At 42.7% G+C, this 20,349-nt stretch overlaps 1 protein-coding gene and 1 long non-coding RNA gene across 4 annotated transcripts; one reads left to right on the forward strand and one right to left on the reverse strand.

Annotated features, from left to right (window-relative positions):
• Nucleotides 1-10,832: 10,832 nt before the first annotated feature.
• LOC100190538 (alpha 2 macroglobulin-like) lies at nt 10,833-17,713 on the reverse strand (the record flags this gene model as incomplete). Its single annotated transcript, NM_001245344.1, is given in 5 exon segments — nt 10,833-11,211; nt 11,896-11,948; nt 12,511-12,667; nt 13,345-13,528; nt 17,527-17,713. Coding segments are annotated over 5 exon segments (516 nt in total). The 3' UTR covers nt 10,833-11,178.
• LOC115494384 (uncharacterized) lies at nt 13,535-20,037 on the forward strand. Of its 3 annotated transcripts, none has more exons than XR_012054904.1 (3): nt 13,535-17,172; nt 17,920-18,272; nt 18,345-20,037. It is a non-coding gene; the product is annotated as an uncharacterized lncRNA (long non-coding RNA). The 3 variants fall into 3 exon arrangements; XR_012054908.1 differs by having other exon boundaries at nt 18,360-20,037; XR_012054896.1 differs by lacking the exon at nt 17,920-18,272 and having other exon boundaries at nt 18,360-20,037.
• The last annotated feature ends 312 nt before the right edge of the window (nt 20,038-20,349 follow it).

The following is a 20,349-nucleotide window of genomic DNA, read 5'->3' on the forward strand; positions in this document are numbered from 1 at the left end:
TGTCTATAGTGCTGTTAGTGAGTGCTTGCTTCATTCTTGCACTTGCTCATTACCAAAAGTAGCCAAGACTCACAGAGCTGGGAGAAAGCTCATTTTCAGGCTTCATAAGGAGAACACTCTTGTCCACTGCACGGAGGGCACACAGGGATTTTGGAGAGGTGTGGAGTTGCAGATGTGTGTTGGAAGCAGGAAGACCTTCCTTGGGTGCAAAACTCAATCTCACCTGCAAATCCAAAAGGAAGTTCAAGGAACCGCTTTTCCAGACATTGTTACATTATTATTCTGACACTTCTAGCTGTGTGAACTGAGGTCAGCTAGTGTCTTAAAGATATTAATCTTTGATCTATGTAATTAATAAGAATGATTGATTATCTTTTTGTTTCTGTCTTTCTCGCCTTTTTTTGTTTTCATAGCTTTGTAGCTTATTCTGGTCACCAGTCCTCAGCCAACATATGGTCAGAACATTTTATGAACCCATTGTGAATTCTGCCTTCATTCTGGAAATCTAAACTGAGCTGCTGTCCATAAGACAAACATGGGTTGCACAAACCATGACTTGTACTCACTTTATTGGGGAGGCACATTTCAACCTGGAAATCCTGTGAACTGGCGATGACTTCCCCACTGGGTGAAGTGGTGTACACAAGCATCTGTGCCACGGGAGCAATTGCTGCCTCGACAGAGAAGCTCAGCCGAAATGTCCCGTAAGCTAGCAGAGAGAACAAAAGGCTATTCAATATGTAAGAGGTTCCAGTATATGCATTTGCCTTCCCCAGATAAAAAAAAGTCAAGTTCACTCCTGATGAACATTTTTAGTTATCAGGGGCTGGCCAATTGTCTCATAACTAAAATTTATGGCTACTGCAGAAGACACCTGCATTCAAAGACTGATTGTGAATTGACAAAATTCACATGAGTTTGGAGGGCCTCTACCTGCCTTCTAGATTCTCCCCAGTTAACATGTGGCCTAATTTCTTGATGCTCCTAAGCCTTTTTCTTTCCTCAGGCTTTAAGACCTACAAAAAAATAGTTGAGGCATAAAAAAGTAACGTGACTGTTGCAAAGGGTGACAGCAGAATGGCTGAAAGAATAACTTGGCAAAGTTACTGCTAAGCAAGCACTTATCTGGAACACCAAACTGCTACTCCAAGCACAGTAGAAAATGCCCCTCTGTGCTGGAAAACTCTATCAGGGCCTGAGCTTTATGTCACAATCTAGACAAGGTGACAGAACATCCCTTGGTACCAGCCCAGGTAGGAGTTCAGTCACTGCTACTAGAGAGGATACAGAACTTTGTACAGCACATGAGATCTTTTACTGACATAATCTGTTTATATCCACTGCAGTGCAACTCCTTTCACAGACTTACAAAATGTCTTTTCTCTACTCATTTTCAAAAGACATTTAAATTTGCATCACAGCCGGTCTCTGCTACTGAAATGTGTAATCCTTGGATATTTATGTGAATAAATTTAAATGTGTTGATTAGAATATAGGTATGTATGTGTTTGCATATTACAAGGCAGGAACAATACAAAAAAATTAGGGGTAGTGAGAGACAAAGAAATGGAGACACACTCTTCCTGCTTGTTGCACAAGTGAGTCTCACAACACTGGTAAGCACCCACAATCAGAATAGGGTAGAGTGGCCATCAGAAAGTGCTGGTTTTAGGAAATGGCCAAAACATTATACTTATTTTTGGTTGAATCTTCTAACATTTTCTCATTAAAAAGTAGCACCTGTTAGAACTCAGAGAAAACAAAACTATCCAAAGCCGCTTCATCTAAAAAGACCTAATTTTGAAAATTCAAACATTACATGAAAAGTTTGAATGAAATGTTAAATTCAGTGTTTGAATTTAAGTAATTTATCTATATCTCCCCTGCCCCAAATTACCATCAGAAATGCTAAAAAAGCATAGATCTGCTCACCATCTCCAGGATTCACAGTCAGATCATGGGTGTCAGCTAATACGATTTGTCCCTTGGCCATCACCTGTGTAACAGAGAAATCTTCCTGGAATTGTTGTTCCCAGTGTTGAAAGGAGAAGGAATGTTCACTGGGTTAATTGTAAGAGTGTGAACAACACCAAGAAGATGCTAAACAAGTGCCAGGATGGAATTTACTGGGTCTTTGGAGACATAAATATTTGCTCCTAGGAGGATCATACTTATGTCTGCTTTTGCATATATTACATATATAGATCAGGTTCAAATGCGTTTTGCCTCTAACCACACATAACTCTGGGAGTCATCTGCACATTTCTAACAATTTGGAACAGACTGGAGGTCAGAAAGTCTCCTCATTCTTCTCTCAGTTGCATCATGAAACAGTATGAAGAAAAATTTCACCAGGATTAGTTTTATAACTGCACAAAGTTTGGACAGAAGACCACAGGATGCAAAGAATAAGAGATTGAACAAGGTACCTGGAGTCAGGCAGTAAGCAATAGCCTAAATGCTTCCTGTAATTCCCTAATTTCTAGAAAAAGATTACTTTTGCACAGTCAAAAATGCTTTTTATTCAGTTACTTTTGATGTGGAATATTTATTCCATAACACCATATTTGAATTTCAGTATCTGTAATAATGGAAATTCTCTCATTCTTTGTTTACCCGCTTTAAGTATGTACATACTTAAAATCAATTTTCCCAGGCAACTGGGGTAAACAGGTATCTTGTCCTTCCATGAATTGTTAGAAATCTTGAAAATAAGCACATAGACACCTCTAGCATAGGTTTCTATTTCCTTTTTTGAATATCAGCCTAAGTCCCCTGATGTTCTGTGCAATCCACCGGAACTGAAGTGTCTGTTCTACTGATATTTTTATTGTTCTCCAAAGCTGCTCTCATCTTCTCTGCTAGTGTCATTAAATGGGATAACCAGAAAAACAAATTTAGGGAGAAAGACATTCTACTTGGATATTCATTTGAATCTTCCTGTTCTCCCAAGAGAGACTGACATGTCATTGTCTGGTCACAGTTCAATTAGTCTCTCTTCTCTGATCCCCAAAATGAACAAATTCATTGTTCTTAATGCCAGCATGTTACAGTCTGTTCCAATTACTGTGGTCTCCCAAAATTCTGCACATAGAGGACATAGAAAAGAGAAAGATTAGTGGAGTTTTAGATTGCACTGTTTCAGGCCACACTTTCTATTTCAAATGCTCTCCATCATTACTGGCCATCTAGCAGTGCTCTGGTTGCTCATCATGGAACATACACAGAGGTTACCAGGACTTTCTGTGACTGTAGATCAAAGTAACCCCAAATATGTCTTACCAAATAATAAATGACAATTTTCTTCTGCTCCCCTATGGCCTCTGGTGTGAAGATATAGTGCACCTGGACCTCTGCTGAGGAGCCACAAGTCAATGTCCCGGGCTTTGGCTCAATTTTGAGGAAGCTCTTACTGAGGGAGTAAGAGCGAGTTACTCTGCGCGTGGTATGCTCGTAGGACGGTGTCATCCAGTCGCTGTCATAACAGTTCAGTTCAGGTTTATGATCTGCCTGAGAAGGAAGAATAAAAGGTTCATAGCCAAACAAAATCAGCTATAAAGCACATAAAAGTCCACAGAAAAAATTTGGATATGTTCTGTATTTTGCATTCTTAGGAGATTGTGGATAACATGCAGAGAAGACACAGGGAAGTGAGGTGACCCACCAAAAAACTTGCCTTGCTTTCCAATTGGCAGAAAAGACTGATAACCCATGGACAGACATTTCCCCTGTTGAAGAGAAAGACAGAGGCTTACCCCTGTCTCTGCCACTCACTCGGATTTCCAGGGAGAGTTCTGTGAAGCTGGTAGTGTCTATGGAAAACCAGGATTGTCCTTGCTCATCTGTAGTGTAATTCCCTTTGTATTTGTTTCCACCCACAGTAATTGTGATGGTTTCATTGGCAATTGGAGTATCAGTGCCATCAACCAGCTTCACCTAACAAAGCAATAACAAACTTCAGGTTTTAGATTAGCAACAGAAAACAATTCCCAAGTAATACAGACTCTTCCCTCTTTTCCTTATTGCCAGCAGGATATTTCTTCAAAGAGAAGAACAAAGGAAAAAGATGTAGAAATGTGCAAGGCATACTCTGAGTTGTCTGAGGGAACAACTGAGAAAATTCTCAGCAAAACAAACCAGTCAGCCCATGGAAATGACCTATTAGGATACTAAGTTCCTCAGTAGTTTTAACTCCCCTGGCCAGCTTCATTTGGGACGTCCAGCACATATCAGCTGCCTCTTGAACCATGTACCCCACACACCCCTCTACTCCATCTGATGGGATTATGCACTTGTGTGTTTGCTGTGCCACTCTTTGCCCATGGTCTCAGAAGTTCCCTACCATCCCAAAGAGTGGGATCCCTGGTTTGTACGTGTAGTCCAACAGGTCAAAGTGGATTTTGCTCATGGTGGATGTGATACCACAGGAGCCTGTTCCAGTCATCTCTATTCCTGAGACAGAGCAGAACAAAGAGGGATTATTAATGAACTTCTAGTCATGTTACTCCACCTTCCTCATGTTTGCCTTCCACATGTTTGCTCCTGTTATGATCTGCCATCATTTTGCCTTCTTCATGTCCTACATACCTGTGCCATCTTCTGTGATCTTGCCTTGTACCTCAATGCTCATCTCATATCCCTTGCGTAGGAGCTGAAACACCTTGGTCCTCACCATGCCAGAAACACACCCACGAGCATCTGCCTAAGCGAGTGATTGGAGAGAAAATTGAAATTCTGTGAACAAAGTTTGTGCATTGAGGAATGAGAATAGATACCCCAAGCCCAACATGCTAAACTGCTGTTCATGAAATTCCAGAATTTCTGCAAGGGTTGTCGCCAAAACCAGAACTTGTGTTCAGCCTGTTTCCTAGTGTTTCATTCATGTATTTTCTGTGTTCTGTGAGGTACCTGACACACAGTTTTCCAAGGGCCACACTGGTTTCCTTGTTAATTCCCTCCTGCCTTAGATCTGTTTCTCTTCCTGTTTCTTCCATTGTCTTCTCTCTTTATCTTGTTGCTTTTTCTCCTGTACTTGACCCATATACAATACCACCTTAACTTTATTCCATGTTCTCTATACAGCCTTCTTGTTTTCTGCTCATTTTTGCTCCTTGCTTGCAGTCAGTCCCTCTCACAGTTAAAAAAATCCTTCAAAGATTCTTTTCTCAGTTTGTGGAACAATAGCAAAGACCTCATGGCTGGCAGCTGGAGGTTTGTCACTAGTTTCAATGGGGTCAGGTTTTCATAATCAGTTCTGTTTCGAGTTTAATGATCTCTCTGCTAAGAATGCCTTCCTCTGAGATTGTCTGCTTTTCCCTGGAGAGAATGCTATCTCTGATTCCCTACTATCTCCAAACATATTTGATCTTTCTTGAGACAACATTGCCAATTAACCTTCAGAAAAACCACTACATTTTGATCTTGTGACTCACCCGCCTAGTGAATTCTTCACACACAGATTCTGTTTCTTTTCCGTAACAACTTGAAGCAGACTGGGAAAATTTCCGGCACACTTGGACATTCACCAAACCAGGAACGGGCTTCCCATAGGTGTACCTAGGTGTGTTAAACAATGTATCAGATAGGGAGACAGCCACAGTCCCCCTCAGACACATCTCCTTAAAGACTTCTGTGGATGATTTCCTAATACTTTCTAAAAGCTGACTAATCTGACATTTTAATGATTTCCATCACTTCCATAGTGAGATTCTTCCATCATCCATGGAAGATACATTCATCCTGTTCTAGGTGGTACATCTCTGCAGAAAAAGGTTGACTTCAGAAAATTATTTCATCCAGGAGCATTTGTGTATTACAAACTGCTCAGGGTTCAATGAAGAAATGGAAAGGCGAACAGGTAATCAGAAGGAGCGATTTATGAGCGAGTTAAAAATGAGAACACTGGGTTAGCATCACCAATTTAAAAGATGTCTGATCTGACATCTTGGAGTAATTGAGGGTTCAGTATTGGCAGAAAAGCTCTAACTAAAGACATGTAAAGACAGAAAGAGAAAATGTGAAATTAACTGGGAAGAGGAAGATGCAGATTTGTTTGACATAATCTTTTAAGGAACACAGGGAAGACTCTTCACTTTGACTGTTCAGGTCAAGCAACACATGTTCAGGACTGACAGAATGAAATAAGTGTTCACTATATGCCTGGGAAAAGATAAAAAACCCTCCCTGAGCATTTCTTCTGGTCCTCAGCAAAAAGACAGAGTGAAGGATAAGCAAGAGAGATTTACTGGAGCTCTGTGACTCACAGACCACAGACAGACACTGGAAGCTCGTTGTCCTTAATAGTGATCACCTCTGGGACCTTCACCAGGACCTCGAACCTGGGCAGCACTAGATGGGAGAGAAAAAGTCTGGTGTGAGAAGAGTGAATAGGAGCTGCGTACCACACAGCAGCCCAAGCATAGGGCCAGGATCATCTTCATATGAACCTCTCTGTGGTCTTCAATATAATCTCTACCCCTTCCATAGGTTTTCTCAGCCTTCAGCACGGTTTGGGTTCAAAGGCAATTAAGGAAGTTTGTAGTCCTTATCTTGCCATATTGGCAGCACAGGCTTACGTGGCACCAGACAGCTCAGCAGATCCCTCACCTGTGTCCATTCACAAGGACACACTGGTCCTGTGTGATGTCTTCACAATGCATAATTTGCAGGTCGGACTTGGAGCAGCACGTTCCACCTTTGTAATTTACCACATTGAAAAGCTCCAAATCATTGATTCTCGTGGCTGATTCTTACTGTTCTGGAGATCCAGAGTTGCTCCTAAGCTCACTAAGATGATATCACCGTGGGATATCGTCTTGCATACCCAGAGAGTTCAAGTGAATCTAGCCACAGACTCTCAGATCTACATTTTCAAGTGGAAAAGGCAGCACTAGAGCTCAATATAAAGGGGCACAAGTAAAATACATATTTTGCTCCTGAGCATTATGTTACATCCCTCTTCCCATATTGCATCCTGCAGCCCTACATCTCCAACTCCTCATGCCCAGGACTGGACTGGAGCATGTGATGTCCTGCTTCCAGGTGGTGCGGCTGAGGGTTTTTTCACAGTGCAAGGAAATGACAGCAGACTGGGTGCACACCCAGGAAATGGAAAATAACCCTGGGTTATACAGTTTAGACATAAATTTGCCTCAAAGATGGGAGGCAAGGCTCAATGTTTCAGCCCCAGACTGTAAGAGAAATAACAATGGGAGTGACTCATAAGAAAAAAGCTAAAGGACAAAGGAAGGAAAAATCAGTTTAGGAGGAGGCTAACAAAGGGACATAGCATCTTTGATTTTGGGGCATTCAGAATAGTCTTTGTGGTACGAGGAACAGGCCATCTGTCACCATGGCAGGTTGCAGCCTATAGCCTGGCTTGTGGTCAATTATTTACCATGCCTGACTCGAAGCCAAATAAGCCATCTCCCATGGACTTCAATGGCAATCTACAGGCTGCATATTCCTGAAACAGCAGGTCCTGATCAATGGATCTGCTGTTTCTGGAATAAACATCTGGTCTTCATTCAGAGTCAGTGAAGAGCCTGGGAGTGTGAAGCACTGGCCAATCAGCCTTCTCAAATGTGCACTACAGTCAGAATGCATGTTTATGATCACCCAAGAAGCTTTGTTAGAGAGCTGGGGGTTAAAAGGCTCCCTGCAGCAGCATATTTCTCTATACTCAGTCTCTCCTAGCAGTCTTTCTGTAACATTCATGGATTGTCCTTCAGTCACAAGTTTCCTATCAAACATGTTTTCTAAGCTTTCACAGAAAAAAGGAAAAGCAAAAATAGAGAGGACTATGAATGGAGAAAAAGACCTTATGCAGGTGATGAGAGAAGAAAAATAGAGCCACCAAAATATTGTCACCTCTTACATTCATATCTGGTGCTACTTGCAACAAGCTGCTGGACTGGAATCAACTGAGACAAAGCCAGCTGAAATTGATATCACAAGCCACACACAGGAATTCTGGCATGTCCTGTGCTCCCCAGAGCACTTTGAGCAAATACAAGCTCGGGCAGGTTGCAGAGATGCCATAAAGTCAGCAACCAACCACTTCTGATACTTAGTGTTCTCTGGCTCCGTCCCTATGAAACCCATTGCCTGTTATATTCTGTCCCTCCCTTCTCCATGTTGTTCCCAGGAAATTCCAAATTGAACAGTCCCAGTAATTCCTCTCCTTACCAAATTCCTCCACACTGAAGGTGTGCTCCACATGGGATGAGAAGCTCTTCTGCACAACAATTTTGTAGAAGCCTTGGATGGGATCCGAGGTGAGGGGAAAGGAGAGCTGTGTAAAGCCTGTTTCTAGTTCCACCCCTTGCCACTGGTACACTCGGTTTCTCTGGGGATCCTGCAGGTGAGGGTAACAGCGTCACAAGATACCACAGGAGAGTGCCAGGGACAGGGCAGTGCAGTGCCCAGTGCATGCACATCCCAGCCTGGGAAATACCTATCTATTTATTTAACATTCTGTAATTATTTAACAATCTGTGAGGTTCTGAAAGTACTTACCTGCCAATTCTGCATAACTTGCGTGCAAGAAAACTTTTAAACACTTTTGTGTTGTTACCCCCTCAGCTGTACCTACAAAGGATGGGGCCAGGAAGCTATGCAGAACAGACTGGCAGGGGAACAGAAGGGAACAGAACTGATATCAGAAGTAAGTGAAGCACATGGAGAAAAGGGGGAATTTCACCTTCTTTGACTGGCCATACAGCATGCAAAAGTTTTGGTTTTCCCCTGGATGGAATGAAGACTGCTGAAGTACCAGTATACAATCTGCTGAGGAAGCAGACACCTGATTTATCTGTGGGATTGAGAAATGTACATGTATAAGAGTCCTAAGCTAGTGGTTGGGTGGGGGAATGGTGACAGAAGAAAGTATACTTCCACATATAGGCATCCAGGTGATCCTCCCTTGTAGCTCCACGCTCCTAATGCTGGAGCTGAAGTGTCACCACTACTACATTTGTGTATTGCTCATTATGAACTGACCATCAATAATTAATCCCCTTAGCCCCAAATTTCTTGTAGAAGTCACTAAAACAGCACAGTGGTTCTGTGTAGTTTAATGCATCCTTGTGCCTTGGCTGTCACCAAAAGTTTATTTACTCTAGATAGGTGTGTGACTCAAGGTATGTGACTATGTGCATTAACTTCACTGAGATATTATCTCAGGGCTTAGGGAAAATGGAGATGTGAATGATATTCTCCCAGCTGGAGGTCATCAGCCAAGAAAGGGCAGAAGAGGGGGCCGTGTTCCCAAGAAGCCACCTGGGAGGGTGGCACAGTCAGTAAAATGCATCCCATGGCTCTGACCAAATCCTCTTCATCACCATGTTTCAACCCTGCTGAAAAGCTCACCACTTATTGTGAGGGACACCACTGAGCTTCCTTGGAAAAGGAATTCAAGAAAATATTTAGAGTAAATGTTTACATTTCAAGCTGGGCTTGTGAACTTGTTGCCATTCCCGTGATGTAGCTATACATCACAGGAATGGCATCAGAAAAGGCCTGAAAACCAGTTTGTTTTCTACCTTAGAAAGGTGTTCTATTTTTTTTTTAATTCCATAAGCAATAGATCAGTTCAGAAGTAGCAGACTCACAGTAACTTCTGCCTTTGTGCTTCACTAAGATAAATTAGTAGCATCCAGGATGTGGATTGATGGACATTTATTTCCTTAGAAGTGCTAACACGTAGGCTGTCATCTTTCTTCACTCCTGCCACTCTTTCCTCTGGTCCACTCCAAATTTCATGGAATCATGTGGTAAACTGCACTGACAGATCTGTTCTGGCTGAAGAAAGTACTCTAGAGTAAACCAGTGAATTTTCTGCCACAGGAGTTGCCACTCTACAAGAATGCCTTGTAGACAGCTGTGAAATGCAAACAAAGGGCAGTACTGGGCTGAGAAGGAGCATTGAGGAAGGGAGACAGGATGGTGAGGATGAAGGACAAGGCCTACATGAGCTGGCTTAAACAGCACAGACAAACACCATGCTTTACAGGCTAGTGCTGAAAACACAGATGGCCTTCCTAGGATTTAAAAGTGAAGGCTTTCATGGTACTGACACATACACACAAAATTATTATTAAATTATTCAGCTTATTAGAGACATATTTCTGGAGGTGTATGTCTGAAGAAGATGTATTTGTTCTTGCTCCTTTCATTAAATTCCTGTAGTCAGTAAAGTTATCATCTCACTGGAAGGGAAGGGACTCCACGGGACATCCCTAGCAAAAGGTAGCTCTGAGATGCTCCCCTTGGCCTGCGAATCTCCCTGACCTCCCACTGTCTCACTTTTCTTTCTCCAATATTCACAGATCATCAGTGGCCCACCAGCTCTGCAGCTCTTTTTTGGAAGTTGGTTGATGGGGAGGGAGAATGACAGCACTCTGAAAAGAGGATACAAAAAAGCAGCACAGCCTGGTTTTGGCCTACCTTATGCCTCCTCTGTTGTGATGACTCTCCAGCTCTAGACAGAGATGGTGCAGAATGGAGACAGCAACCCCACGCAGCAAGGAACAGTAAAAGGACTGACTACACAGGACTCATTAATCATGTAAACCAAAATAAATTTTGTGCACACTAATTACAGGGTCTGTCCATGTCATCATACATTTTTTCAAAAGAAGATATCCCAAATAATAATTGTAAATTTTGGGTTCTCATCTGAAAAAGTGAGAGCTTGAATCATTGAAACATCCTTCCTATTAACTTTTGCCTGCCACTGAAGTTAAATCATTAAAAAAACCCCAACCAAACAGACAAAAAGAACGTGATTGGGAGGGCAGGGGATGTATACTTACCTAATTTAGTTTCTTTGGTTTTGGCAGCTTATTTAACACTGGTCTCTAATTTCAACCACACGTGGCAAGAGAAACACTTAGTTCTGACTGGGAAGAGGAATAAGCCACTTTGATGACCTCTAGCCAAGTGTAGTTCTGTTCACAGCATGGCTTGTAATGGTTAATTAGTTTTCTCCTACAACTCATTCTGTGATCAAAGAACCATTATTGAAACTTGTTTTGTTGCCCAGCTACTCAGCCTTCCTTCAGCCAAAGAGAAAAGGTCACATGCCTGTGATTTTTCCCTTGCCCCTCAGCCTGAAAACACCACTGCTGGAGACTGGTAGCTTTGTGCCTGCACATTCTTCTGCAAATAATAACGTAGTTATCCACTCACCTGAACGTAGACAAAGGGAAACTGTGGGGAAAAAACAAAAGAAAATCAATGTTAGAAATGTTAATCACAGGGAAGTAATTTCCAGATTTGGACTGAAGGGCAGAAGAACAAACTTCTTAGAAGTCCTTTGGGTTGTTCCCTTTCTGTACTTGTTCCTTTTCCTTGGTTCGTGATGGCTAAAGGAATCTTTTCATTTTAGGGCCCTGACCTTTTGTCTTACCACTGTATGAAGATGTGATGAAACACAAGTTTTCAAAGAACTTGTCTGCATGAGGAACTGATTGTCAAATAAAATGAAAGGTGAGCTTGCACCCCTGACCAGTTCCATAAAACTGAATTCTTGTCATGCCGCTCTCTATGTGTGGGATTTCACTCACTGCCAGAAACAACTGCACACCTGTACTACCAATGGAAACTTGTCCCACGCATTTTTTTCAGCAATGACATCCCTGCCCACATGCTTAGCCACATACATTGATTTGCAAAGCTGTTTTTCTATATGCTTCTGAAAAGGGGAATTTTTTTTTTTCAGCCATTAGAGACAGGTGGAATGTGTCCTAGGATAGAATATGGAACAGGTAAAGCATGGTGTGAGAGAGTATCATATTCTTTAATGGCTATCTTCAGTGGTTCTGGGTGATGACAACAATGGTGTTAATTTAAGAATTAAATCTCCTGGCTAACAACAAGGAATTGAGGCTCTACCTTCTCATTCAGCGGGTAGAAGTCTTTGTCCAGGGAGACGATCCGAAACTGAACTGAAGAGTGTCACAGAAAAAAAGGAAATTCTGCTGTTAAATTTGTAGCCATCACTAGAAAATGACAATGTTTCAATAATTTATTACTCAGATTTATTCCATGGATCAATAGGCTCTGAATTGAGATATTTAAGTAATAGAAACAATTGCTTCAGGCTCTTTCTCTTGCAAATAGTGAGGGGCAGATAAATTTAGAAGGATAATCAGGTCTTGGCTGAATTGAATTATCTCTTGGGAGTGCCTGTCCTGCTTTGTTGATTCTGGTGCAGCCAAGGGAGATTATGCTTTGCAGTCATCCCAGTTTTGTGCCTCTACTTGAGTAGAATGAATTGGAGCCTGTGCCTACATCTGGCTGAGATGCTGTGCCTGGAGAATGAAGATTAAGAATGATGAAAGTGACACGAACTAGACCTCAGCTGACAGAAATAAGATTTACTGAGTACCTTAGATCCTTCCTCCCATGAAGAAACCTGAAAACTTTAATACAAATATGACACCTCTGTAGAATGGAGCCCTTAAGATTTTTTGCTGTCAGAGTAAATACCAGCCCAATTCCTGGTACCTGTCTGTCCAGGCTTGTAGATGGGTTTGTCTGTCTGGACGAAGACCAAGCTTTCAGAATTCTTGACCAGCACTGACTTGCGGCTCTTGAACTGCAGTGTGTCCCCTGTCACCGTCACCGTGAGAAATGCCACTGATGTGCTATTGGATTTTGGAAGCTAAGGAGAATGAAGTGGATAAATGCTTTACTGATTCACCCCATTGCACTGAGTGTTGAAGGAAGAAGTGCTAGCTGGGTCAGAAAGTTCCCTAAAGGGACAGAAAAGACTCAGTGCAGGGAGCAAGAAAAAAAAAAATATTACCTTACGTCATTTATATACTTTTCTTAAAGAAATACTGAACCTGATCTTATTCCATCACATGATTTATCAAAAAAGAAAATTAACCTAGATTCATTAGTTAGAGTATGTAATCTATTGCTTTCATTACTCACCAACTGGCCTTCTGCGGTAAAAAATTTGGAATAAGCTCCAGAAACAGCCATATGACTTCATGGACCTCACTATCTTAAACAATCCCCCAGCTTCTAAAGTTCTCACTTCATGCTGATATTTTTCATCTCAGGCTGACATTCTGTCAGTCAAAGTTCCAATGACTTCTCTTAACACATGCATGCAGAGAAGTATCATTTGGGTCACAGAATTTGATAATGGGGGAAAATTAGTCCTCCTAAGATTACCACTGTCAGTTATCCACACTGAGTTAATTCTTTTGTTTGACTTAATTTAGAGGTCTCTGATTGCAGTGTGTCTTATTTCTCATTTCTGGATTCTTTGGATCTACTATGCCACATCAATAAACATAAAAGATCATCCCACAAGGATGAAATACTCACAGAGAAAGGGATGCAGGTGAACACGTCTTTCTCTGACACCACATCATCAATCAAGCTCCTGTTCTCCCCTAGGTGCTCGAGTGTGGCACTCAGCGTCACAGACTCGTTCAGGTGGGTCAGCTGAACGCAGATTTTCTCATGAGAATCTGTGTGTATCAGAAAGGGCACCAGCACCATGTACTGCCTGTGAAGAGAGGGAAGCAAGAAAGATCAGAAATGTGAAACAATTTTAAGGCAACAGTATTAAGTGAAGAGAAATTAACAAATCAGCATGCCTAATCCATTGCCATACCTGTGAATTGCAGTGCATATAACATGAGCATTCATTTTATTTTGGGTTTATACATATTAAATGGTCTAACTAATTAGCCTAAAAGCAGGAAAATGCTTGCAGTAGAAGGAACAATTTCTATGCTAATAGAGAGTGCTTTACAAAGGATGTTTTGTTTGGCTTCACAGCAGGGAGTAAGGATGGTTTGAAAAGTTTCAGGCTGTTAATTGAATTTTGTATATCCCACAATCTCCTTTTGAGAGTCAAAGGCATTAGCTAAAAACAGTTGAGGAAAAAACCCACCCATTTGTCTGGCTGCTCCAGTCTTTGCCTATCCAGGTTTCCAAATCCTTCACATGCTGAGCAAAGATGTGAGTGCTTGCAGTTTGGGGCCTTATTTAGATGAGCACACAAAGGATTTCAGGGTGTAGTTTTTATTGCAACTCAAGTGTACTTCCATCTTCAAAGAGCTTTTGACAAAGGTCCCTCACAGAGTACCCTTAAACTAAGCTGCCATTCAATAAAAGGGATAATTTTACTAAGAAATCAAATTCTGACCTGGATTAATTGGTTGAAAGATAGGAGAGAAGGGGTACAAACCAGTGAAAACCTCCAGAGTTTGTTGCGACCCCTGTTCTTCAGTACATACCTCACATCTCGGATGTACAATTTTCTCATAATTATGCAGGATAAGGAAATTCTAAAAATTTACTTAGATATTTGTGGAAATTTGTTTTTGTATGATAGAACTGAGTAGCAAAAATAGTAAATGAACTGTTCATAAAGGGAAAATAATAAGTGAGTTTCTACCACTCACACTTGACCACTGTTGGTCAGCCTTGGAAAATTCTCAATCAGTAATAAGTAACAAACAGACTGTCGGGAAGTGTTCAGAAAGGAACAGAGGCAAAATACAGATGCATCCATCCAGAGCTACATTTTTGCCTGGGCTCTGAGGTTTCTGGGGAGTCCTAAAGCTATTGTGGAGGCAGTGGGTTCCAGGCAGTACCTTCACCATGAGGCATCACGTTGATGAAATATAGCGAGGAGCCTGCTGGCAACTCTGCTCAGCCAGTGCTGCTGCAGAAGCTGTGAAAGGAGGGAACTCCAGCCTCCCAGAGAGTGAGTTACCACTTGTGACTCTCTGCTTTCTCCAGCGTTTCCTTTCTTCCACAACCTTCTTACCACGGCTTCAGCCCATGCTGCTTCCCTAATGCCATTCCCTCTGTCCCCTGTCAGTGGCACTGGCAATGTGACAATAACATCCAGTCTGCAGAAAGGACAGCATGACCTAGTTTGTGGGGAATCTGGCCTCATTTCTCTTCCTGTTCACTGTTCTGCTGAAATTTTGGCCAACTTGCGGAACTTCCCCTTAGGCTGGCTTCCCTGCCTTTGAAACAAAGATATAAACATGCTGTTTATAGACCTCTCTTTAGGTGTTTTGGGATGTGTTATTTATAAGAGAAAGATAGTTAAATTGCAATGAGTGTTTTAAGCAACTGTGGTCACAAGCCCCATGTATAGACACTCTAGGACAAAAAGCATCTGGGCTGACAAAAGAGACCTCAGCATGCAACGAGCTGTTCTGACAAGAGAGGCAGTGACTCTGACAGAGACATGCATCAAGGAGCAATAGGAGACCCTGGAGATGGTGGCTGAGGTAATACTGCTGAGTTGGTCTATGCAGGGAAGGTAATACTGTAGCTTAAGCTGGAATAATGTCTGTCTGTGTATTGACTCTCAGCTGCTTACTGGAACAAGCACCCAGCCAAAGAAGGCGGTGAACTTCAGCAGCCCAAATCCATACCTGCCAATTCAAGTGTCATTATGGCCTCACATTTATGACCAAATGCACAATACTCCCAAGCATGTCCACTGCACTGTAAAACACCTTACATGCACAACCAGAGTAGGAGAATAATACCTTTGGCTACATTCTTCCAAAATCATAGAAGTTTTGGTTACAAAGGACCTCTGGATATCTCAAGCCCACTTTCCCTCCTGGAACAGGACTTTTGCAAAGGACACCACAGATGAAGTTTCTGCCTGGGTCTATCTGGGTCACCTGTTCCGGTGCTGTAATAACTTGATGAATATGGCTTTTTGTACTATGCAATCTGAGCCTTAATTGTGTCTCCTCTCCAGCTGGTCACTTCTGAAACAGAAATAGCAGCAGCTATTTCTGCCCGAAGAAGTGATACCCCTACTTGCATAGGGCACAGTAAGCAAGACTTGGTTGGAAGTTTAATTTTTGCCTTCAGTTCAAGAGTTGCTTCCTTTCTGTGTTGTATACAGCATCTGAGCTATACTGCATCCACAGCAAAACCACTACCCTTATGCTATCTAGTTCACTGCTCAGAACTGCCGCCCTTCCGGGCTCTGTCTTCATTCTAGGGACACCAACAACCCCCCCTCTCTCCCACCTCCCAGCCTTTCTTTGTTCTTCCCTCCCAGAGCAGGGTTCAGTTAAGGGACAGAAAGTAACATACAAGAAAGACGGAGAGAGACTATTGCCAAGGGACAGGACATGGGGGAAAGGATTCAGACTGAGAGAGAGTAGGTTTAGATTAAATAGTAGGGAGAAAAATTTCTTCACAGTGGGGAGGGTGAGGCACCGGCAGAGATTGCCCAGACAAGCTGTGGCTTCCTCATTCTGAAATGTTTAAAGCCAGGTTGAATGGAACTCTGAGCAACCTGGTCTAGAGAAAGGTGTCCCTGTCCACGGCAGGGGGTTTGGAACTGGGTGATCTGTAAGGTCCCTTCCAGCCCAGGCCATTCTATGATTCTATGTTGCCCATAGGTCTGAGCAGCATGGTTTCACTCCCTTTCCCCCTGATATTGGGCAAGAATGAACTAGGATTACTTAATTACTTAGTTACATCAGATTACTCTAGGGGGACCAGAGGGCTCTGCCTGACCCCAAAGCAGATTTTCTTGGCTGATGTACCCCAGAAGCCCCCAAACAGGGCAGACAACTGAGGGACTGATGGTACAGCGTGAGTCAAAGGTCCTTCAGTTGCAACTTTACCTCTGACCACACAGCAAGTGGCAGCAGTGGTGCTGCACCTTCTGCCAGCACTGTGGCAGTGCTGGTGGGCATGAAACCTCTGCAGCAAGTGTTCCTGGAGCCGCGTTGGTGAGAGCTGCGCCTCTGCCAGCACTGCAAGAGGAACCGCAGCCAAGGTCTGAAGAGGGAGGCTGCTCCTCCCCAGACAAGAGGTTTCAGAGCAACACTGTCTGCTGGGCAAGGCTGGGGTGGGCACGCCAAACTCCAGCCTGCTGTGCCATGCCGGGCTGCCCCTCTGCCCGGGAGAGCTGAAGCTGTGGCTGCGCTGCTGGGCTGCACAGCCCTGGCACGGCTGTCCAGGGAGAGCGCTGGCACCAGCCTCCGTGCCAGAGGAAGAGAATCTAGGTCACAGATCCTCTCTGAGAACCAGTACAGCTGAGGCTGCCAAGGGAAACAAACTGGCAGGAGAAAGGGGAACAAACTGCTTTGGAAGCAACAGGAGAATGGGGAGAAGTAACTCAGTGATTGAAACAAGGACACTCTGAGAAAGGTAAGCACCTGGATCCCGGCATCATGCCCACAACATGCCAGGCCCTGAGAGGTTTCTAGGCAGAAACATGCCTGGGCAAAGATGTTGTGAGGATCCAGGTTTGGTATCAGGCAGCTGCAGGGCAGGACTGTGGGCACTGTGGGCAGAGATTGGGGGGAGGGTGGAAGGAGACCGCTGGCAGAGACAGTGGTGGGAAGGGGTCCCAGGGCTGGACAGCTGGGGGATTACAGGATGGGAGTGGGGAGCACTGTCAGAGCTGTGCAGGAAACTCAGGGCTTGGTTATTAGTGGGAAGAAAACTGCAGGAAAAAGGGAGAACTTAGACCTCCCTCCCCCCTCCGCACATGTATCTTACGGTTCTGTGTTGAGAGGAGTATTTCCAGGAAGGAAGAAGAGAAGAAGGAGGAAGATGTTCGGTTTGCTGGGCAGCTTGTCCTTCCCCATGGTGCAGAGCAGGTCGTGCTGAGCCAAGCAGTGCTGCTGTTTTCCTGCACCTTGTAATTCCCCTCCACTCCGTGCTCTGTCAGCCTCTTTATAACTGCTCTCTGCAAACAGCCCAGGGGCTGGAGGAGATAAGGGCTGGGGGCCAGGGCCCATCCGGAAACAGGGAGACGCAGCAAGGAGGAGCTGGAACAGAGGGACAGTATTTGGCCAGAGGCTCTGCAAGTGGGGGAAGGGTATTTATTTGGGTAATGCTTGTATTAGAAATCTTTGAATGATTCATACCCTGTTTTCCTTAACCCATCAGAAATCCGCAATGTTGGGGATGTGAACTGTGTTCAGTACATGGTAATATTCGCTGTGGGCAGCATCCAATCGCAGCAATCTGATTTAAATTTCCACAATACTTCCTTCACAGTTCCTCTTCATCAGCACTTTAAAATATAGTGTTTTGAGTTGGAATGACTGACACAGAAGATGAAATTAATAAGGTAATACAGGTCATCATGAATATTGATAAATTCCAGTCACAGCATGCCTCATTCTGCAGTTTCCTCCAAATCTTACAGTCCTCACTGCTTTGCCTGACAAAGATGACACAAAAAATTTGATGTGTCATATACCTCCACTACAGAAAACACATTTTCCCTTGAAAACAAAGTAAGATATTGTTCTGTGTAATTTTAATCACTTAACCCAATTCTGGTATAGTTTCCTCTGATTTCTTTTCAGTTTCTTTATTTTTAGCTTTGTAGGTAACTGCCAATTGTCCAAAAACAGAGTGCCTTGCTGCTGACTGCAATTGCAAAAAGAAAAGGTATCTGTGGTTGGATGTAAATACTCTCTGTACACACACAACAGTAGTATATTTGGGAATCCTTGTCTGCTTCAGAAGCCTTAAACAGTTTTGCACCTCTGCCACCAGAAGTAAATAATCCAAGAAAGACACTTCTTTCTCTAGTATGTTCCTGTTCAGTCTCCTCAAGGACTGCAGAACAATGCTCGACCCTCAAGGCCAAAGCCAAGCAATAAAGTGAACTTTAACCTTTGGCTTTGAAGAACAGGCATGTGTGAAAAGAAAAAGCTGTGGAAACATTTCTTGAAGACACTGGTATCATGCCTAAGGTGGTCCATGCACTTTCACCTAAGAACTCCTGTTGGAAACCAGCTGCTCTAGAAAAGAAATGTCCCTCCTTAATGCTTACATCACCTTTGTGTGGTGACAAGTGAGAAAAAACTCACTGTAAAACCCAAGACATATGCTCAGCTCCAGTTAACAAATTGTATTAGCTGTTCAGTTAAAGGCAGAAAAAAATACTACAGAAGAAAGAAAACACCATCGGTATTGTTATTTTAAAGGAAATCCAAATTATGATATTAGTTTTCCCAGCCTGAGAAAAAGCAAAAGCAAACAAACCCAAAGCTATTAATTTCATATCACAAAAATGTATGACAGGAAAAAGTACTTAGATCAATCAATGGGAATAATAGCAACACCCAAAGACATAAAAAGGGGTTTCTCATTGTATAGGAGACAAAATGCTTCACAGACCACAGTGAAAGGAAGGTCACCTACCAGAAAACCTTAGACATTATGAACATTTTGCAAATTGCACCAAGCAGGAACAGGAAGATACACAATGAAATGAAATACCATAAAATGGCTTCACCGGCTAAACTTCAAATGAAACTGGAAATGTCAGAATGAATAAAGATTATCCACTTTAGTTGCTTGTTGAATAATTTAACCTGAGAGAAGGGTCTGACAGCAGATGAACTGCCTTTCCCAGACGTGGACAGCTGGGCTGTCAAATATAACTCATATTTCTGAGGTGTCATATGAACAAATGACTAAATTCAGGCATGGCAAAACCATCAATGAATTATTTTTATTTTAATGCACTTTGTAGATTAAATTGCAAACCAGATTGGTAGCTGAATTTTATAAATGGTCCTATGATCATATTTTGTGTGATGTGAGGTGGCCATCTGTAGGGTAAGCCATATACAAGGTATTTAGAGGTTTTCTGTCTTTCTCAGCTATGTTAAGACAAACAGCCTCAGTATGTATAAACTTGGTCTTGCCTTAGAAGAAATTTATACAGTGTGCAGCAAAAAAAGGCTATAAACAAGGTTGTTTACCCTTAGGAATGAGAAATCCACAGTGTGTCTGTTTGATACTTACAGTACACAGCACACACAGAGTAGGATAAATTGTTGAAATCCCATTATAAAATCCATCTAAGGTAACTAGTGGACGATATCTAATAATTTTAAAATGTGTAAACAGGAAACTGCTCACGTTAGCAGATATTTTTGGATATTCCAGAGAATTAAAGATAATCCCTGATGCAGTAACAAATGACAAGCTATTTTAATTTATACTTTTGTACTACTCAGAATTTTGCCAAGGCGGGGGGGGGGGGGGGGGGGGGGGGAGAAAAAGCCAAACTTTTACAAATGTGTCTCTGACCAGCACTCAGAACAATCAACTATGCTTTTTTTTGAGTCATATGACTCTTCAGATAACAATTTACAATATAAAAAGATATAGACTTTCTGTTTTCTTTGTCTGTTAAGTTATTGTCTGGACTACCTCTCTCCTCAGGTACAGGCATCTCGTGAAGGTTCTTCTGCTGGCTCTAAGGTTATGTTCAAGTCAGGCTGAACAGTGGAGCCAGGCTTTCCTCAGAGGCGCACGATGGCAGGAGCAAAGGCAATGGGCCAAGCTCCATAC

This window comes from Taeniopygia guttata, chromosome 1 (assembly GCF_048771995.1).
Source record: "Taeniopygia guttata chromosome 1, bTaeGut7.mat, whole genome shotgun sequence".
Lineage (NCBI taxonomy): Eukaryota > Metazoa > Chordata > Aves > Passeriformes > Estrildidae > Taeniopygia > Taeniopygia guttata.